At 40.3% G+C, this 19,210-nt stretch overlaps 1 protein-coding gene across 9 annotated transcripts in view; it reads left to right on the forward strand.

The window, feature by feature from the left end:
* The window catches only part of CTBP1 (C-terminal binding protein 1), a 233,459-nt gene that overhangs the window by 194,290 nt on the left and 19,959 nt on the right, over window positions 1-19,210 (forward strand). For all 9 annotated transcript variants that reach the window (XM_074540485.1, XM_074540488.1, XM_074540486.1 and 6 more), the window contains 3 exons: window positions 1,408-1,562; window positions 10,870-11,014; window positions 14,919-15,125. In XM_074540485.1, coding sequence (XP_074396586.1) covers window positions 1,408-1,562; window positions 10,870-11,014; window positions 14,919-15,125 — 507 coding nt within the window. The remainder of the gene's footprint in view (window positions 1-1,407; window positions 1,563-10,869; window positions 11,015-14,918; window positions 15,126-19,210) is intronic.

The raw sequence follows: 19,210 nt of genomic DNA on the forward strand, positions 1-19,210 counted from the left end.
GCTAGGAGTGTTTGTGCAACAGTGTAATTGCCATAACAAACTTTGGTTCCCATCTGAAAAATGGTGAGAGCACTGCAGAGTCAGTCAGGCCATGCTGTCATCAGGGCGGGGAGGGGCTGGAAGCAGAACAGAAAAGAGTCAGACACTTGTATGGCTGGGATTCTACTGATTTTCCATCCACTTGAAGTGCAGATACCAGTCTTCCAGGACTTGCTTTCTGACACAGGCTGAGACTTAAGATGCAGGGATTGCTTGGAGAAGTTAACTGGGGCACCTCAGTCGTTTGCATTGCTGTTGGACCAACTTGGATTAACAAGAAAATAAGCAATGTTTTAAAATTGACACTGCAACAAAAATATCTGTTGAAATTTGCATACAAGAAATAACTAGCCTGATTCACTTTGCAGTGCTTAAAACTTCTTATTTTAAAAGAGGAAAAAATGTACTTTATTCTTCATTTTGTTTTTCATTATCTCTTCAGGAAGTCTCTTTTTCCACCCATGCCTAACTACTTTCTGTAAATGCAATGGTTTAATATTATTCCCTTGAGTACTTCTATGTATTTATAGCATTTGTATTGTTAAAGAGATGCTCTCTAAATATCTTACGGATTATTTTTCATTTCTAGACTCTGTAAGGAGGATGTAAGTTAAATCTTCAGTTTGGACTGATTGTCCTTCTCCCAGATACTTGACATTAATTTCTTTGTCACTCCACAGTGTTCAGAGTGTGACATTGATTTAGGGAGGGACATTTTTTCCTGTTTTGTAAGAGTTTTCAGTGGTGGATTAAGCATGACGTGTTTGACCAAGCTATATAGAACTGTTTGGTGAAACTTTTTAAGTCTAAGCAGACCTACATAGGTCAGCAATTTTGCCTCTAAACTTGGACACTGGATCCTCAGTAAATGGAAAATTTTGCTGCTGTAGGCTTTTTAAAGTTAAATTTTAGTCTCAGCAGAATCATCATTATATATGTAAATTGAATACTCAAATCCTCACTGAGTTGCTTATTATATTCCATAAGCTCCACTCTTCTTGCAAGCCTGGGCAAGATATTTCTCACTCTTTCTAGAGCTCACAAAGGTGTGGAATCCAGTCAGAACCTAAAGGTTGAACAAGGTTGCAGAGACACTGATTAGTACAGTGAGATGTGTCTTTAAAAAACAAGTATACTCTTCCCTCAGTGATTTTGTCCATGTTTCAAAGTTCAGCCTTCTGAACCTCCATGGAATTTCTTCGTAATGTCGTCTGTACTTGGTTAATGGCTGAGTATAAACTTGTTCCTGTTTTATTAGCTTCAGTCCTTGAAATCTTTTTCTGCCACCAGAACAAAGCAGAGTGGCTGTAAGCTATTTGTACTGCCATTGGCATGGCCTGACTAACAAGGTTTTGTGTTTGTGTGCAGGCATTCGACCTCCGATCATGAACGGGCCCATGCACCCGCGCCCCTTGGTAGCGCTGCTGGACGGCAGGGACTGCACGGTAGAAATGCCTATTCTGAAGGACGTAGCCACTGTGGCGTTTTGTGATGCTCAGTCTACACAAGAAATTCATGAAAAGGTAAAGTGTAAGAGGGGCAGCTGAGGTGTTGTAGGAAATGCAAGTGTTACAGTGATTTGGAGCAGTGTGTGTCAGCTGTGGTGAGTTACTGCAGTGTTTGTGGTGAGCTGTGCTTTGGTGGATTGGGTGTTGTCCCTCTGCTTCCCTACTGAATTAAATTCATGGACAGAGCTACTTCTGGGCAAAATGCTACCTTGAAATGCTCCTTGGAAACATTTCTGCTGCTCAGCTTTTTCCTGGAAAGACAGATCACAAGTATTGGATTGTCTGTGCGGGTAACTTTGGTTTCTCTGTTTAGCCAAGGAATTGTGCAGGTTGGGTTAAGCAGCCTTGTGCACTGAGAAATGTCACTGGAAGGAAGTTTCAAAACAAATACTAACGCAAAATTTGCGTGGAAAATGTGGTGAATGTTAACCTAACTTGAGAACACGTGCAAGGAATTGAAAAATTCTCAGTCTTCATTCATAATGGATCTGCAGAGATAATGCTTGTTGAGATTTTTAATGAAATAAAACTGTATAAATTAAGTTCAAAGAAAATATATATTTTTTTTAATTTAGAGGAAACTCAAGCTTTTTTTCCCAATTCCTTTTCATTTTATTATATATCAAGAATTAAAATGTGATATGATGCTTTTTTTCTGTGTATTTCCTTTTAATCATGTTGAGAAGTTGCTTTTGTTTTACTGTTTTCCTCTCTCACACCGCTGTTAGGAGTTAATACATGGATTCCATTTAAAAAACTAAATGGCACATGAAGAATAAGTAATAGAAATGCTGTTCTATTAGTAGCTAAGAGCAGTCTGCTCTGAACACTGTACCATTGGCTACTCCACCACCTGGATAGTTTTATGATTTGCTTACTAAAATCAACAACTCTGGTGCATCAAAAGTGGGTAATTCCTGTGTGCCATGAGTGCCTTGCAAAAAACCAGTGGATATTTTCTGTTAGCAGTGGTGTGTAATAAATGAACTTTTCACATCCTGAGATTGTGTCTCTCTCAAATTGCAGGTTTGGAAAAGTATTTGAATAACTGATGAGTGACATAGGTAATCTGTTGCTGATCTTTACAAAACTGTTGAATTGAGGGGATTATACTAAAGCTTGCTTCTTTTGATTTTTATGATACAGAAATAATTAATTCTCAATGATCTCAGTAATACATCAGGAAAAAATACTTTCACTACCTATCACTACAATGCCATAATGCAGATTTTCACTTGCCTAAAGGATGAGACAGTCCTAAAACATTTGGACCTGTGAGGTAATAAATTTCTACAACAAAAGTCACAAACCAGAATTCATTATCATACTGTTGTTTTCCTTTAACATGGGCAGAAAGAGCAGTTTTATGGAGTGTTAAGCACTGTTCGCTTATGTGGGAAAAGTGTTCACTGTTCATCTGCAGTGGAAAATGACTACTTTTCACCTATCTTTAGAGGAATACTTGTATTTATTTATTATTTGGGAATGGTGCTTTGCTAAATACAAAATTGTTTTCACAAAAGATTTTAAAATTAAGAGTTGCATCTTTAAAGCAGGATCAAAACTGTTCATGTATTTCTGATTTCACATTTGTGGCCATACTAATGATGTTGCCCTGTTAGCTGAAATACAGGTTTTGATAATATGGATACTGAATCCATAGGCTAGCAGATACAGATCTATTTAATGTGAAGTTGCAGGGAGTATGCCAGAGGCTGGGAATTTAGGATGGGGTCAGAAGGGTGATGGACACTGTTTGATGCTCTGAGGTGGGTGACTGTGATGGGATGGGGGAAGGATGAGAACCGAGAATGAGAGGGAGGGAAGGAGTGAAAGGCAGCAGAAAGATCTCTGGGAAAGTTGGAACCCACGTTCACTCAGCTTGCACGGTGTGGAGCCTTGATCACAGCGGTGTGAGCAGTCAGAGCTTGAGAAATGAACATTTTGGAACCTGCAGAAGCGATTTCTGCTGGTCAGGGGAGTTTCAGGGACAAGACCTGCTTTAAAATACTGTGATTTCAGTTTTTCAAGGAAACAGAGTAGAAAGGAGAATTTATGGCTTGTGAGACAGCAAAGTACAAGCCAAGTAGTTTTTCGTGGAGGAGCAAGCAGGCTGAGGGATTTTAACACAAAAAGAAAGGTGGAAAAGAAGCAAGGATTTCAGTGCCATTTCTGTGCAGGGTCAGGAGCAGAATTTTAGCAAATACCTCTCTGGGTGTGCTCTTTCAAGAAAATTTTCTCCAGCTGGGTAACCGAGTTGCAGTTCTGTAGCAACTCCCTTCTGCCAAGAGTTCATTTGCCAATCACTTCTTATGGCTGAGGAGATTAAACAATGGAAAATAAGTAGCAAGTTGTAAAGTTGCAAATTAGTAATTACATGTAGTAGAACTGTGCTTCAGCTCAGGTCAAAGCGTTTGTTCCCCATTCCACTGCTTTGGAAAACAACCTGGATGGTGAAGATACATTTCCCTCCTTCTGAAAAATCAGGCTGCCAGTGCTTAAATGAATACTGACATTTACTGAGAGTGACCCAATGTTTTGAAATAACTTTGTAGTTAGGGTCATTTATTATGCTCCTTCAGAAATTTACTCATGTCTAAGGTTTGACTGGTATTTGGTTTCACTCCTTGTTTCCCATTCTCCCTAGAAAAAGCCGTTTATTTTTGAGCCAGGGCTGCAATAGATGTTTTTATCCCTTAACCCCTGAGTTCTGTTTTATTGTAGATGTTGCATGTGGCTGTGTGAAGTTGAGCATTACCTTTGTCAAACTCTTATCATGGCAAAACTGGGAGTTCGGGACATTACATCCTATCAGAAAACTTCTGTCATTTAGGGTAAAAATATTTAAGATTTCAGTGTTCAAATTTCTTACTGGAGATTGCATTACTGTCTATAAAAGTTACTCACTGCTGTTAAATTGGCTTTTATTTTACAATTAATGATGTGTAAATAAGTTCTCTCAGTAACTAAGACTGCTTCCAAGTGTACACAGTGTTTTGGTTTGTTCTGCCAAAAATACAGTTGTTCATCCAAAAAAATTATTTAAAAACACTTAGCTTGCTTCCATCCTCATTCCAGGTCAACTTTCTTTTTTCCCTACCTCATGCTCCGTTGTCTGTTTGCCTCTTTTTCCCAATCCCTCTTAGTTTCAGTGCCATTCACAGTTTGCTGCTTTTCCTGGCTCCTTGGCAGCCTACCCAGCACTCTGATTCCTGCAATATTGCTGCTCTTTTCCACTTCTGTACCTTCAGAGGCATAACAGACTCAAGCATACCCTCGAGGTCTTTGTGTTGCCCAGGATTTTTTTGAGTTCATGTTCTTTGCTTTTTGGGCTTCCTGCCCTTTGCTGTGTGCTCTGTAACATGGAAGTGCTGTGTGGATCAAGAGGGATAAATACAAACAATCTGTGAGGGCTGGTGATAGGCATTTCAACCAAGGAGAGAGAAAACAGTGATTCTTGCAAACCCAGATGAAAAGACAGGAAGCACAACTGATTAGGAATGGTCTTTAAAACAAAATGTACAGGCTGGAAAGAAGTCAAGTTTATTTGTGGCTGAGTACATTTTTCCATTTTCTTTTTTCTGTAATTATATACTTTGCTACATCTTGTTGCAAATCAGGTAGAAGAAAAAAGTGTGTGGTTGACTGGGTTTTCAGCTTCAAGCATTTACCCAGCTGACCAGAACATTGATGGAAGCAGTGAGGAGTCCTTGGAGCAGTGTGTTGGGTAAACCCTGGCCTTAGCAGAGATTGGGGTACAGTGTGTCAGATCCTCTGACTCCTGTTTTCTGAGCCCAACATGGAATAATTTTCAAAAGGATACTGCATTTCCATATTTGTAGTTCTAAGTTTAAAAAACTTTAAATCTGAACTTCCTGTTTAACAGAACTTGAAATTTTTCAGTCACGCTTTGACATAGGAATTAAATATCGAAACAATTCTAGTGATGGCAGTTTTATCAAGGACCATTTCAAAGAGGAGCTGAAAAGTGTCAAATGTTTGGAAACTGATGCAGACAAATTCAGGATGGTGCTGTTGTTCAGCTCTTTGATTTGTCCCTGTTACAGCAATGGTTAAGTGAGATAATTTTTCAAGCTTCCAATTCTTTGTTTAGCAGTAAAGCTTGTGTTTACACCATCAGTGCTGTTTATATTCATGATGCAGATGAAGCATTTAAGTTTTCCATCGGATTTAAATTCTCAAAGAACCCAGATTGAAAGGAAGCAGCCTTGTTCTAAACAATAAGGTCTGGTTGGGAGTAAATGTCACCTTGGGGCTGATCCAAAACCTTGTAAATGTCCCAAAACCGAATGAGCTTTGGATCAGACTCCTTGTGAGAGACTTGGGAAAAAACTGGCTGGAGTTGTCACCAGTGACTTCCATAACTCCATAATATCCTTTGGTGTGGATGTTCAGTCCATATATGTACTTGACCTGAATTCAGCCTTATGAATAGACACAATGCAGCCCTATTAATAGACAAACTAACACACAGAACTCCTGTTAAAGATTTTTCATTGAAGCCTTTTATTCAGTGAAAATGTTTTCAGAGTCTATATTCTCAAATTGACTTCTGTCATTAAAGCTGCATGTAATGGTCAGTAAATCCTGCCTTGGAAAGACTGGCTTCAATATAGTATTTAAAAGGAAGTTGTGTGTAGACTATACAGGTTATTTATGCAGTTGTGTGTATGCATTTGTATGTATATATATTTTTAATGTTAATTTTTAGAAGACTAGAAATACACTATCATATATATATGTCACATGTGTATATATATGTAGTTTATTTAGTGTATGGATATATAGGCTTTTAGAGAGTGTGTTTTCAGGAGCCTGCAAGTAAGTTTTGTTTATGTTTGTGTAAAATATTTATACTTGTATTTATGGACAGCATAAACTCAAGTATTAATGTTTAGGGTCCTCACTAGAGAGTATCCTGGCTGAGTAAAGTTTATATGAAATAAGTGGGTTACTGACAGCACCATGGATCGTAGGAACCTAACAGGGAGCTGAGAGCTTGTAAAGAGAAGCAAGAACTTGTAAAAAGCAATACAATATAACAGAGCTTTGGAGAGCCACTAAATACCACTTGAGCACACTGGCTTTTCCTTTCAGCTTTAGTGGTGCTGGTTTCACATGGATCCTTTGCAGTGCTGTAGGGAGGATTTGAGAGCAGCTCTGAGTCTCTGCAGCCTTCCCCATGTGACAGACTATTGGTTACAAATTCAACAGGCAGCTGCTTTTTGCAAGTTAAATAAGGCAAGGCTTACTCCGTTTTGGTGAAGTACATTTGTTCCACCCAAATGTGCAAAATATTTCAAGTCTGTTGGTGAGACTGGAACATAATTTTTTTAGAGATGACACATGTAATTTCAAGTCCAAGAAATGCAACACTTTGTAGTTTCTAGAACTGGATTAAATACAGCACTTTCTAGTGATGATTTTTGTTTTTAAGATGAAGAGTTTGTCATATTCATCTTGTAATTTATAATTTGTTTTTGTCTCTGCACTGAAGTAGTTTGGCATTTCATCTGCTGTGTTATGTTTCTGTGCTCTGGATTTGATCCATGAGTGTCTGGGATCAGCCTCTCATAGTCAAATCTAGAAGTGCCTTGAGATGCTCCAAGAAAAGGCCTTGCTGTTTAGTTCTTAGCATGTGATTTTTGTAAAAGTAAGCAAGATGCTCAGAGTTCTTCCCCAAATAATGAGATGTGTTTGTCACAGTGGTGACTGTGTGATGTTTGTCATGATGGCTAAAGAAGGAGGAGAAAATGTAGATGGGGAAAACATTTAGAAGGATTTAAACCTTGGATAATCAGTACTCGGGATTTGTAAAATTCTTGGAAATAGAAGTGTCTCCTGCTACTGTCACCTGTTCCCTGAGAGCCTTGGTGGCCTGGCATGTTGTGAAAGCAGAGCAGTCACGTTGAGCTGGAAGAACAGCAGAAAGACCTGTCCAGGCTGCTGTGATGGGAAAAGCTGTCAGCCATGGAATAGGGAATGAAAAGGCTTTCAGCCCTGAGCTCTGCCTTCAGCTGGAAGGAAGTGTGAAGGCACAGAAATCAGGCAGGTGAGCTCCAGAGTAATTGGGTAACAGAAGGAGCCCAGCTCATGTCCCCGTTTCAGCCTTGGCCTCGGATCCTCTCTTCCCAGAGGGCTCAGCAGGAATGGCTGCTGGAGGAGCACAGCTGACTCTGCTCGTTTTCTCTCTGGTTTTTCCATTGCCTTTCCTTGCAAGAAATCATCAGAGAGCGTGGTCTGACTGCCACATCCTCAGGCTGGTCTGGAATTTCTGCCTTGCCTGCTATCTCGCTCACAAGTTTGATCTCCATGTAAAAAAATTGTTCTTGAATTCGTTAAAACTTATGTTCATTATGGAAAATGATGGAGAAAAATTACTTATTCTTCCTGATTTTCTCAATGCATCCATCCCTTTTGTTAAATCATCAGTGAATTACTTCTGTGCACAGTTATTTTTTTGTAAAGATCATTTAATTTTGTGGAATTGTTGATATTTATGCTGGATATCAGTTTCATGTGTTATATTTTACTCATTGAAAGACTTGTCAGGCTTCTTGTGTGCATATAATATATGTAATGACTGATAACATAATTTATGCAAATAATTCCAAAATACAGAAACTTTCACTGTTTTTTTAAATCTAAGTGGCATTGTCAGCATTCACCAATGCTGGATGTTCCTAACTTTAGATTTTCTGCTATTATTTTCTGCTTTTTTGGCATATTTCTATCACATGTCCAGTAGCAAAAAGCAGTAACATAATTAAATTATCAAATTAATGTGATAAAACACACTTGCAGGGTATTACAATTTTAGCAGTGGATTTCCTCGCTAACTAGCCCATAATCCTAGGAGAGGCTCAGTCACTAAAAAGAAATTCTGAGAGATTTGTCACTTGCATTTGCTTGTTCCATATCCCATGTGATGGGTAAATAACTGCCTGTGGAAATGGCTAGTGTCAGCATTAAGCTACAGCTAGGAAATATTTTCCCTTTTATTGAACACATTCCCAAGCTTTCCAGTACTTTTTTGTCTCCTCCTGGTGCCAAGCCATAACGTAGATGGGCCCAAAAACTGTGTCATAATGGGTCCACACCAGTGCTCTTGGAGTCCAAATGTCAGTCTAGACTGGCTGGGTTAGTACAATGTGCATGGTTATGGAATGACAATCTGCCTCCCCACGTGAATCGCTGATTGTGAGGCACAAATGTGTGAGGCAGTTGTGCTTTGGCCCTGCTGGGTGCAGTGCTGGCTGCAGTGGCAGCCCCAGAGCACCCACCCTGGGGCTGTTCCAGCCTGGGACAGGCTCTGGCTGCCTCAGGGCTGTGTCCCTGGATTCTGAGCTTCGGGTTGTGCTTATCTGACACAGCATGGTTTGTGCTGCGGCACAGCACCCACAGCCACCTCGGGAGGGGTGGGGAGAGTAAGGGACACAGCACAGAGCAGGGACACGGCTTCTTGGAGATACCCTGGCTATCTGAGCTTACCTTGAGGCTTGGAGCAGCAGGGGCTGCAACTGAATTTGAAGAAATTTCCACACACTGAGGCTGGGAGATCTTGAACAATTGTATTTCAGCCTCTAGTGGGAGCAGAAATAACCTGAGGGCATTTAGGTGGGCTTTCCTTTCCTGAGAGGGTCTGGTTCTTGTGTAGGGTACCTCGGGCTTGGTCCATGCCAGCTGTAATGTCACTGGAAAAGCAAACCCAAAACTGTGTTGGGTTTTTATTAGCCCTGTGTAACAGCTCAAGGTAACACATCCTGTGAGTGCAGTCCTTCTGATTGGGAGCTGCTGCACGTAATCTCCAAAGGACTTGTTTGCACCATTAAAATCAAGGAGTTTTGTGTGTGTGTAATCATTTTATAAGATCTGAGCCTACAGCTGGTCTTTGAATTATGTTGTAGATGAATTTTAGAAGGATGTGTAATTTGTAATTTTTTTTGCAGTTCTTACTAGTAAATGCAAATTTTGCTCAAAGGAATCTTGTCTTTATCTGAGTTAGAACTGAAGTTCTCAGTCCAGAAACAATGTTGAAATAGCATAAATAATTTTGTGAAGTATTCAGTAATAAGTGCTTTTCTTTCATTTTTTATGGAGTTTGATTTTATTTTCTTTTAATTTTTTCTTTATGTATTTTTAAACACTGTTGCAGATCCTTGGTTGCAGCAATTGTAATCCTCTGTGTGCAAGACTCTGCTTTGCTGCAATGGTTTTTTTAAAAATTATGTATGTTGATTATTTTTACTGATCTTGCATTGCGCTAGGAAATGCTCATATGAGCAGAAATAATTCAGGTGACAGAATCTGTGCATGTACCAGACCCAAAAGCCTGAACAAGAAATTGAGAGCCTCTGCAGAACTTTTATGTGAAGTGTGTCATAGGAATCCCTTGAATTCATTGCAGCTGGCTTAGCTGCTGAAATGACGTGTGCATGTTTTGTGTCTTGTAGAGCCATTGGGATATTAGCTAGAGCGTTGAAGGTGCAAGCACAGGGAAGTGTTTTGAAGAAGTAAAATCGTGCAATTTGCAGATAAAGAGAAAAATACTCTCTGCTGTGTGAAAAATAAATTGCTATCACCTGTGTGGGGTGCAGTGTCACTGCTGGGTAGCAGAATTCAAAACTGCTGGGGCAGGTCTGGCTCCATTCTCCACACCCCTTCTCCCTCTGCTTACTCCACACCTCTTGGTTTGAAGTGCTGTTGTGTAGGTTGGATGCACTTTAACATCATTTAATTTGTAAATTTGACTCTTTTATTTTTGCTTTTTTGGTGCTCTCACAAGTTTGGGGTTTTTTTTCTGCAGCAATTTTGCTTTCGTGCAATTTCTCATTTCTCAGAGGCTTTGGATTTTCCTGGATAATGTCAAGTTTGGCATCTCAGTTAATACCAATTTATGTGACATCCAGTTTTCTGTCAGTGAGAGCTTATTTGCAGTGTCAGTGAACTGAGGGGCAAACACTTTTGGTTGTGTGTGTGAGTGAGCACTTTCAGTCTGTGTTGTGGAAGGGGTTTGTGATCACTGGATGTTTTCTGGTCAGGTATCCAGTGGTTTAGCAGGGCAGTGGTGCCTGTATAGAGACTCTGCTCTGTGACTCCATTCAGGGCTGAATCTCAGCTGCCTGAGCATGAAATCCTCACTGTTTGTGGAGATATTTAGAAAAGCAACCTTTAAAAAAACCCCTGAATCTGTATTTAATGCTTTTACTGTCTTCTATACTTGAGAATATGTGTATGAGATTAAGCTGAGATTCTGTGAAAGCAAAGAAAACCAATTGTTTTTTCTTCATTTAATTTCTAGGTACTAAATGAAGCAGTGGGTGCCCTGATGTATCACACTATAACTTTAACTCGAGAAGACCTGGAGAAATTTAAAGCACTTCGAATAATTGTCCGAATTGGCAGTGGTTTTGATAATATTGACATCAAATCTGCTGGAGATTTAGGTATGGCTATTACAGACTTTATTTTGCATCTTATACTTGCCTCTAGAAATCTGATAGCATCTAAATCTTTGTATTAATGTGTTCTGTGGATTTTATACTAGTATCATATGTAAGCTGTATAATTTTCCCATCAGAGTATAAAACTCATTATGGAGATACTAGCATTAGTTAATTAAGTGATAATATTAACAGCTTTGTGGCAGGATGACAATCTGCCTGCTCAATATAAACCCAAGGAGAAAGGCCATATTTTTTCATCTCTTTCTTTTTTACCCAAATTGTATATTTTAACTACTTCTGCTGTAATCTAATTACAAAATATAATTCCATCATTTTGGCATACTACTTCTGTTTGAATAAAAAATGAGATCATTATCAACTGTCTGAGACTTATTTATGATGCATGAGATTTAGTACTAAACCAGTCCATAAAACAGAAATACCAGTTTTATAGGAGAATCAGTTGTTGCTTCTTCAGAATAAATTCAGCTACTGGAACTTTGAAGAGATGGTGCTTGATGTTTGACTGTAAGAAAAGCAACTATCTCATCTGTACTTTTCTTACTTTAGGTTAAACTATCTCCTGTCTGTAATCTAAAGGTCAGGTCAGACCACTTGGAGTAAAGATTTTCTTTTCCAAGATTGTGGAGACCGATGTGTTTCCCATTCTGCTCTGGAAAGATCTTGGAAACATTTATTTCAGTGCTTATTATATATGCTATTATATATATATATTACTATATATGCTATTATATATGCTTTATTTCAGTTGCAGTGCTTAGTCCTTAGTAGCCCCAGTGATGTAGTGAGGAGCTGTAGTGTGCCCTGTTTATCAGCTAATGGTGAAAGAATATTCACCTGTGGTAATGGTGGCAGAGCCTCAACCACTCCTTGCTGAGTTCTAGAAAGGCCAGGAGAGGGCTGGAAGGGGGCAAGGCTGTGTTTTGCTGCTTTAACTGGTGCCACAGTCAGATATGAGTTGTGAGCCTCAGAAAACCTGTGTGTGTGGAGAGAGTGGCCTGGGGTGAAATCCTAGATCAAAAGCCAAAATGTAGGTGCAGATCAAAGGCTCAGACCAGTCAGGAGCCCAGTTTGTGGAGAAAATCCCTGATAAGAGGAAGATCTTGGAAGGTTTGCTGGCTGGCTGTTCTGCAGGTCTCTATGCTGGCTTGTAACCCAGGTTACAACCTAAATGCAGCCACATAATTCTTCAGGCTAGAGGACACAGCAGATTTGGGAAATTCTTGTTCATATGAAATGCTAAATGGCCACCTTCCTTATTACTCAGTTCCTGTCTTGTGTTAGACTGAGTTATAAAGTTGAGGGTCCAACCTGGTTGTGTATCCTTTAATTTAAAAATATTGTTGTCCACTCTGTCAAAAGCCAGTAAATGGTGGGAAGATTCCAGTAAAATCTCTGATTTTCATATTGAGTTTGGGTGAAATGGCTGGGATGAAACATTACTGAGACAAAGAGCCTTCCATTTGTTGAGCTGGTGTAAGTACTGCAAATCCTAAGGAGGTAATGTGAGAGTGATTTGCTCTTTATAAAAGGCTTTGATTTGCTTTTGAAATGTAGATTTAGACCAGAGTCCAATGTATTCCTGAACTTCTGTAGTAACTTCTTATTTTTCGTAGAGCTGGCACATGGGGTTGTTACCAGCTTTTCATATTTAGCATTATTTTATGTTGGCACTTTTAATCTTCTTACAAAGCATGAAAATATGTGTTTCTTGGATAAAACACGCTTTTTCTGCACTTTATTAGTAGTTGACTAGAAAATACATAAAAGTTGTGGGTGTAGCTGGATGCCAGGGAAGTGGGAGCCCAGGTAATGCCTGTGAACACCTGCATTTTTCAGCATTGAACCTGTGCACAAAATCACTGAAAGCAGTGGGAAAGGGAAGGGAGCATTGATCAGTGGATATGAGATGAGAGTGTGCTGTCTTTTCCCATGTGAAATGTCTCTTCATTTCCTTGCCTCTCTCTTGCTGCTTTTTGTGGTTTGCTATGTCTCTGCCTTTCAAAAATGAGTGCTTTTAGAGTTGAAGAAAAATTGAGAAAAATAAATTCCTGCTGTTCAGGAGAGAATTTATCTGACTTTTGTTCCCTCAGCTTCCTAAGGAAACCTATTAGGGAAGAAGGTATATTGCTCTTCTTCCCAAATACATAATATAATTCTTTAAGCTCCTTTTAAAACATAATTTTGTTGATGGCAGCTATTAGGAGGCACATTTATTTAATTTACGTTGCCATCTAAAACCTGCATTGTTGCTCCATGAAAAAGACTTTTTTTGTATAAACAAATGCAAGTGTTTAATGTGAGGTACTTAGAGGGATGTTATTATTCAGTCTTTCACCTCTCCCTCCCAGTCAAGCTTTTTTCCCCATTTTAGAAATGGTGAATTTCCTTCTACCATTGATGTTAGCAGGATGCCAAGGTGAATATTCCAGCAAATGATGCTGGTATATCTTCTTGTAAGTCTTAAGGGCAGTGACTCAGCAGGCAGGCTTATCTCTGCAGCAGAGGAAAGAAACACAGTTCTGTAAGTTCCTTGTGCAGGTTTTTAGGGATGTAGAGAAAGCTATAAAAAGTACTGGGCAGCAGAATAAAGGCATTTGAATGTAAAACATAGATAAATATAGCATGAGCTTATTATTTGTCATATTACTATTGGTGCTGTTTTTGAAGAGAATGTTTATTCTTCTTCTTTGCTTCTAAGATATTCTGGTATTAGCTGAGAACTTGCTGAATATCTAGTTATGTAAAATCCCAAACAGTAAAAACAGTTCTTAGGTGTTTTTAGGATACAAAACACTTTTTTTCTTCTCCACCATGAAATTATACTGCGTGCTGTTTGTTGTCTCAGTCAGCAGAACTGAGACACAAACATTTGTGGGAGCTGGTGATTAGAGAGAGAACATGCAGTACATGGAAAGACTGAAGAGAGACAAGTCCAAAAGGACACAAAGTTTTTCAAGCATTTTGCTTAACTGCTGTGTATTGAGTACTAGAAGGTAAAAAGCAGAATGGGATAACTTGCATGTAATTACAATCACTTGTTGCTTCTGTTTTTGAAGTAAAATAGGCGTATTGTGAGTCTTGAATCAATAATCCGCCTTCCACACTTTTCTGTGGCTGTAACAGTTTAGGCTGCGTGATGTTATGCTCGTTTCAGGTGGTGACTTTTCAGCTGTTAGGAACATGGAGTTATTTGTCATTACCTTTGCATGCCATGGAGAAGCAGATTTTGCATTTTCCTACTGATGATTAGATGGGTTCCCTTTAATGTGGGGGACCAAGAAAGGACTGGGGTCTGGTTTGTTGTAATTCTAAAAATCTCTGTGCAATGTGTAACAGATTGTCCTTCCCTGTACCATGATTACCTACACATGATGTGGAATTACTAACAGTCATCCTGTGAAGGCTTTATAAATTATTTTATCCTTTTTTAATTCGCACAGATAGGTTTTGGGAAGGTATTTGTCCAGTGGTGGAAGGCTAACTCACAATTAAACCTAAACTCTGATCATTGACCACACTGTTGAGAGCAAGGCAGGTTTCTCTTGGTTATTCAAAGCACCAAGCTCAGTGGAAATGTAAAATGCTTACCATGTTCTAAACTATCAGATATCTTCAGTGCTTTCCTTATGTGATTCAGTGCCTTAGTTTGCAATAAATAAAAGCATGATAATTAGTAATAAAAAAATCAGAGAAATAAGTTGGCACATAGTTGTCAACTATTATGTCAGGTACTCTGCCTGCCATTACAGTCAGAAGCTCAGTATTTGTGCAAGACATGTTGAAATAGGTGTTGACTTCAAAGATCGTGCTGCTGTATTGCTGTTAAATGGAAGAAATGCACTTTGCTTGGCAACTGGCCTCGTGTCCTTGCTGCCCGCAGGGATCGCCGTGTGCAACGTGCCAGCCGCCTCCGTGGAGGAGACCGCGGATTCCACCATGTGCCACATCCTGAACCTGTACCGCAGAACCACCTGGCTGCACCAGGCGCTGCGCGAGGGCACGCGCGTGCAGAGCGTGGAGCAGATCCGCGAGGTGGCCTCGGGCGCCGCGCGCATCCGCGGGGAGACGCTGGGCATCATCGGCCTGGGTACGTCCTCCTCACCCTGCTTCCCTTGCTTACAAACAGTGAAGGGTGGAGCTGGACAAATGGAGCGTTTGTTCACTCCATGGCTGTCCGGTTTTCGGCTGTTTGGAGGGCCTGGAAGGGCCCGGGGTGGCCTTGGGGCAGCCCGCGTATCAAAGGACGAGAAGAGGCTTCAGTTCTTCTTTCGGTTTTTATGTTTATTAATTGTTTATCTAAAAGATTTTCTTTCGGCCCAACAGAGCTCTGCTCAGCAGCCAGCCATGAGCACACTGTGCTGCCCTCCAGACAGTCACCTATCTTTATACCCATTGTTACGTGTACAATATTTATCATTTTTCCCCAATACCTTTTATTCTTATTGTCCGGTGCACTTTCAGTAATGACCAATCCCAAAGTGCCACCATCACCACAGAAGATGGAGGAGAAGAAGAAGGACAGGACACACCCCAATTCCTCCATCTTACTTCTCTAAACCCCCCTGTACATAAATCCTAAACCCTGTGTCTCACCCTCTAATTAACTAATCCCTTCACCATTCACCCCGGTGAAACCCTCCTGTCCTCATACAGGTGTCGTCTCCTGTGTAGGATCAAAGTCCAGCCACCAGACACTTCTGGAACATTCCAGGACTCCCGAGCCCCCCTCGGTGACACCTCAGTCCTGAGGTGCTGAGATCCCACACATGGCAAGCATTCAGTCCTGTAGATTATAGAACTCAAATGGTCGCCCTTTTCCTCAGAAAACTTATTGTAATGTTCTCTCATTTCTCTGAGTTTCTGTATGTCGTTCTGTAGAGGGATAGAATATAAGAAAATAACGATAGTCTAGAAAGTAATCTTACCCCTAAGGAGTTGCAGCTGGGCCAGTTATCAGAGATTAGGAACAGGCCTGACTTTACCAGGCCACAGCTGTAAGCAGTGAGAAGAAGAGTGTATAACAGAGAGGGGTGGCTGGTTTAGAAGGGAACTGGAGTCAGCTGGGTGCTTTGTGAAAGAGTGAGAGTGAATGCTTGGAGGAGCTGCCCATGAGAAGCAATAGGAAGATATGAAACTTTTGCAATAAGGAGACAGCAGTATGGAACCCCTGCAATAAGATGGCAGCATCTTTCTGTTGCCATATTGCCTACTTGTAAGAGGAGACACTATCGCTTCCCTTTTCCAGGACAAGAATCCTCCTACTTCAGCCCTGTTACATGTGTGTTTTATCCCTTATCCATTTTCATATCTGGTTTTGTTTGGACTTTTTTCCTTTTTCAGTTTTTTACATAACTAAAAAGTCTTTGCTTCAGTAACACCCTGCAGAGCAGTTCTTGTGTGCATTTGATTGAGGTGGATGTGAAATTGTATTTCAACTCTAATGAGAGGAAGAATATATGCAAGAAATTTTGAAATGTTTCCAGACCTAATAAAATCACCTACTTACCTCTCTGAGCGACCCTGAATGTTTTTCAGCATCCAACAGATGGACAGGCTTGCTAGAGATGAATTAATTACTGTCTGTTGCAGAAGTAGAGAAGAAAAACAAGCAAGTCAGTTTCTATATAAAAATTATTCAGTCATGTGCTTGTCTTACACAGATCTGCTAGACTGTGGATGTAATTGCTGTGCTATTCATCCACAGGAATTAGTAATATGATTTTGACAACAAAGCATCATGTTTAAATGACTGCTCCAGTTACACATTGCTGTCAAGTAACTCCAGCCTCAAACTCTTACTTTAGGAAGCTGAAAATAGCCTGGTGTTACATAGTGCTCATTTAAAGGACCATGCAGTCCACCAGAACCATCTTCACAACCAAAGAATTGCCTTTAAAATACGATTTTCAAGAAGTTAGTCATGACATGAAGCTGCTTTCTCAAATCTGTACTAATGTAATTATGCATCTCATTGAAACACACAATGATTATTGTGCTCACAGTCACAGCATCTGTACCTAAGTCATGGACAGTTGCCTGCAGTGTTTCCAAAATGGAAATGCATCCTGGTTTTTGAAACTGAAGCTTTGGCTCACATGCAGTGTGCATGTTTGCTGGAGATATCTGTACTGCTGTAATTCAGTTTGGTGTTTTTACTGAACAGATTCAGACTTGAGATTAGAAAGTGAAACTCTTTCATCATTGACTTCCTTAAGTGAGTTTTGCTGGTTTTGTTCTCAATGACTGAAAAGTGTAGAGGAATAAATGGGTAATCAGATTGCCAGTATGCCTATAAAGCTTTACAAAATGCTAGGTTTTAGTTTTAAAAAGCAAGCCTTTTGTGTGCATGTTACACTAAAAAGGCTAGTAAAAGCTGATTTTTAAGGGCATGCTTCTGTTGTAGGTTTTGAGCAGTCATTATCTCTAGCCTTGTGTTGTTCCTATCTCCTACCATAGAATATTCAAAGAATACTAAATTGTAAAGTCATTTCTGAAAACTTCCCCTCTTCCTTCTTGTGCATGTGTGTGAGTAGGCACAACACTTTGAGTCAGACCTGTTCTAACAAACTCCTCTGAATCTATGTATAAATGAAGAGTAAAAATGTAGACTTAGAAGATGTACCAGAATTTCTGTGTGAGCACTTCAGGCACTTAGGCTGTGATGTGCACCCTTTTCTAGTCCAGCTCACTGCTAGAGGTTAGCTGTCGGGTTTCAGACTCAAACATGCCTTTACAACCAGAGACTGGTGTCCTTGGGTGGTGTTTCTTCACTAGTGGCCTCTCCCTGCATCTGGAGTTTTGCCTCAGTTTATTATTTAGGCATGTCAGTGTCAGAAGTGATGATCCACCCAGATGCTATGAAGTGGATGTATTTCACCCAAAATAAACAGTTCTCATCATCTGTTGCTCAGCCTTTCCTCTGTGTCGTGTCTCAGTTTCTGTCCTTTGTCCTCAACGTGTGTCTGAGATCATCTCCTCTCAGCCACAACTGTGTTTGTCTGTTCTTGTCTTCAAACTTGTGCTCTCTCCAGCAGTGGGTTGCTTCAATTTATCACTGCTGCTGCAGCAGCTAACTGCAGACCTTCTCAACATCTGCTCCTGGGCTTTACTCTTTGCCAGAGAGGAGCACCCTGGCTGCTGCCTATCTCTGTGCTGGGGAATGGCTGTGTCTCCAAGTTTCAGCTGCTCACTTCCTTATCCACTGATCTAGCCAAGTTTCGTGACTCACTTGCCTTCCTTCCATCACCCACTCTCTCTCCCTCCTCTCATGCATATTCCTGCTTTGACACTTGCTCTGTCCTGCTTAATCCTATTACTCTGTGTTCCTCCTTTAAAGTTAACCCATCTCTCATCCTCTGCTTGTATTGAGCTTGAAGATAAGCAGGGACTCAACAGCACAATGCCTCCTTCATGTGCTTGTTGGAGCCCATTTGTCATTGTTGTGTTGTTTGGTTAGCCCCTGAGCTCCTCAGGGCACAGCCCTTGCCTCTTGCTGTCTTTGTGAAGTGGCTGACTCTTTGAGCTTTACATAAATAATAATATCACATCATTTAACAGCTGTCTGTCACTTTTCATCTTTATTACTGTCCAGTGTCCTACATTTTAAGTGTTGCATCACAAGTGTGGATAATTAGCCCTGCATTTAAAAAAAGACCAAGGAAAAGCTACTTTTTCACCTTGTATCTAGAAATATAGGGGTTTGTAAGTTTTTTAAGGAGGAATATTTATCAGCAGCAGCACGTAAGTACTTGGCTGAATAGACATCTGGCCCTGGCTCTGCTCTAATGATAATTTTACAGCAGTGAAGTTGCACTCCCTTTCCCTTCCTTCTCAGTGAGAAATGCTGATGACTAATGCATTTCCTCACCCAAGAAAGGTGAAATTCTTTGAATGTCATCACTCAGTTTGTCTTTCCTCACCTGCTCTGTTCTCTCAGCAGTCCCACTGCCCTGCCTAGATGCTTGGCCAAATTACTAACCTGTGTTATTAGTAAATAAGGCTTAAGAGTTGGGTGGTATTACTCTGCAGTAAATGCTCCACTCTTAGCAGTCCTACTGGCTCTCTTAATGTGCTCAGCAGGAAGTGTAGCAGAACAGCTCTCTCCACATTTCAGAGTTCTCCAACAAGGAGGAAATATTACCCATTCCACTGCTGTTGCACAGGCAGGGAACA

This window comes from Zonotrichia albicollis, chromosome 5 (assembly GCF_047830755.1).
Source record: "Zonotrichia albicollis isolate bZonAlb1 chromosome 5, bZonAlb1.hap1, whole genome shotgun sequence".
Lineage (NCBI taxonomy): Eukaryota > Metazoa > Chordata > Aves > Passeriformes > Passerellidae > Zonotrichia > Zonotrichia albicollis.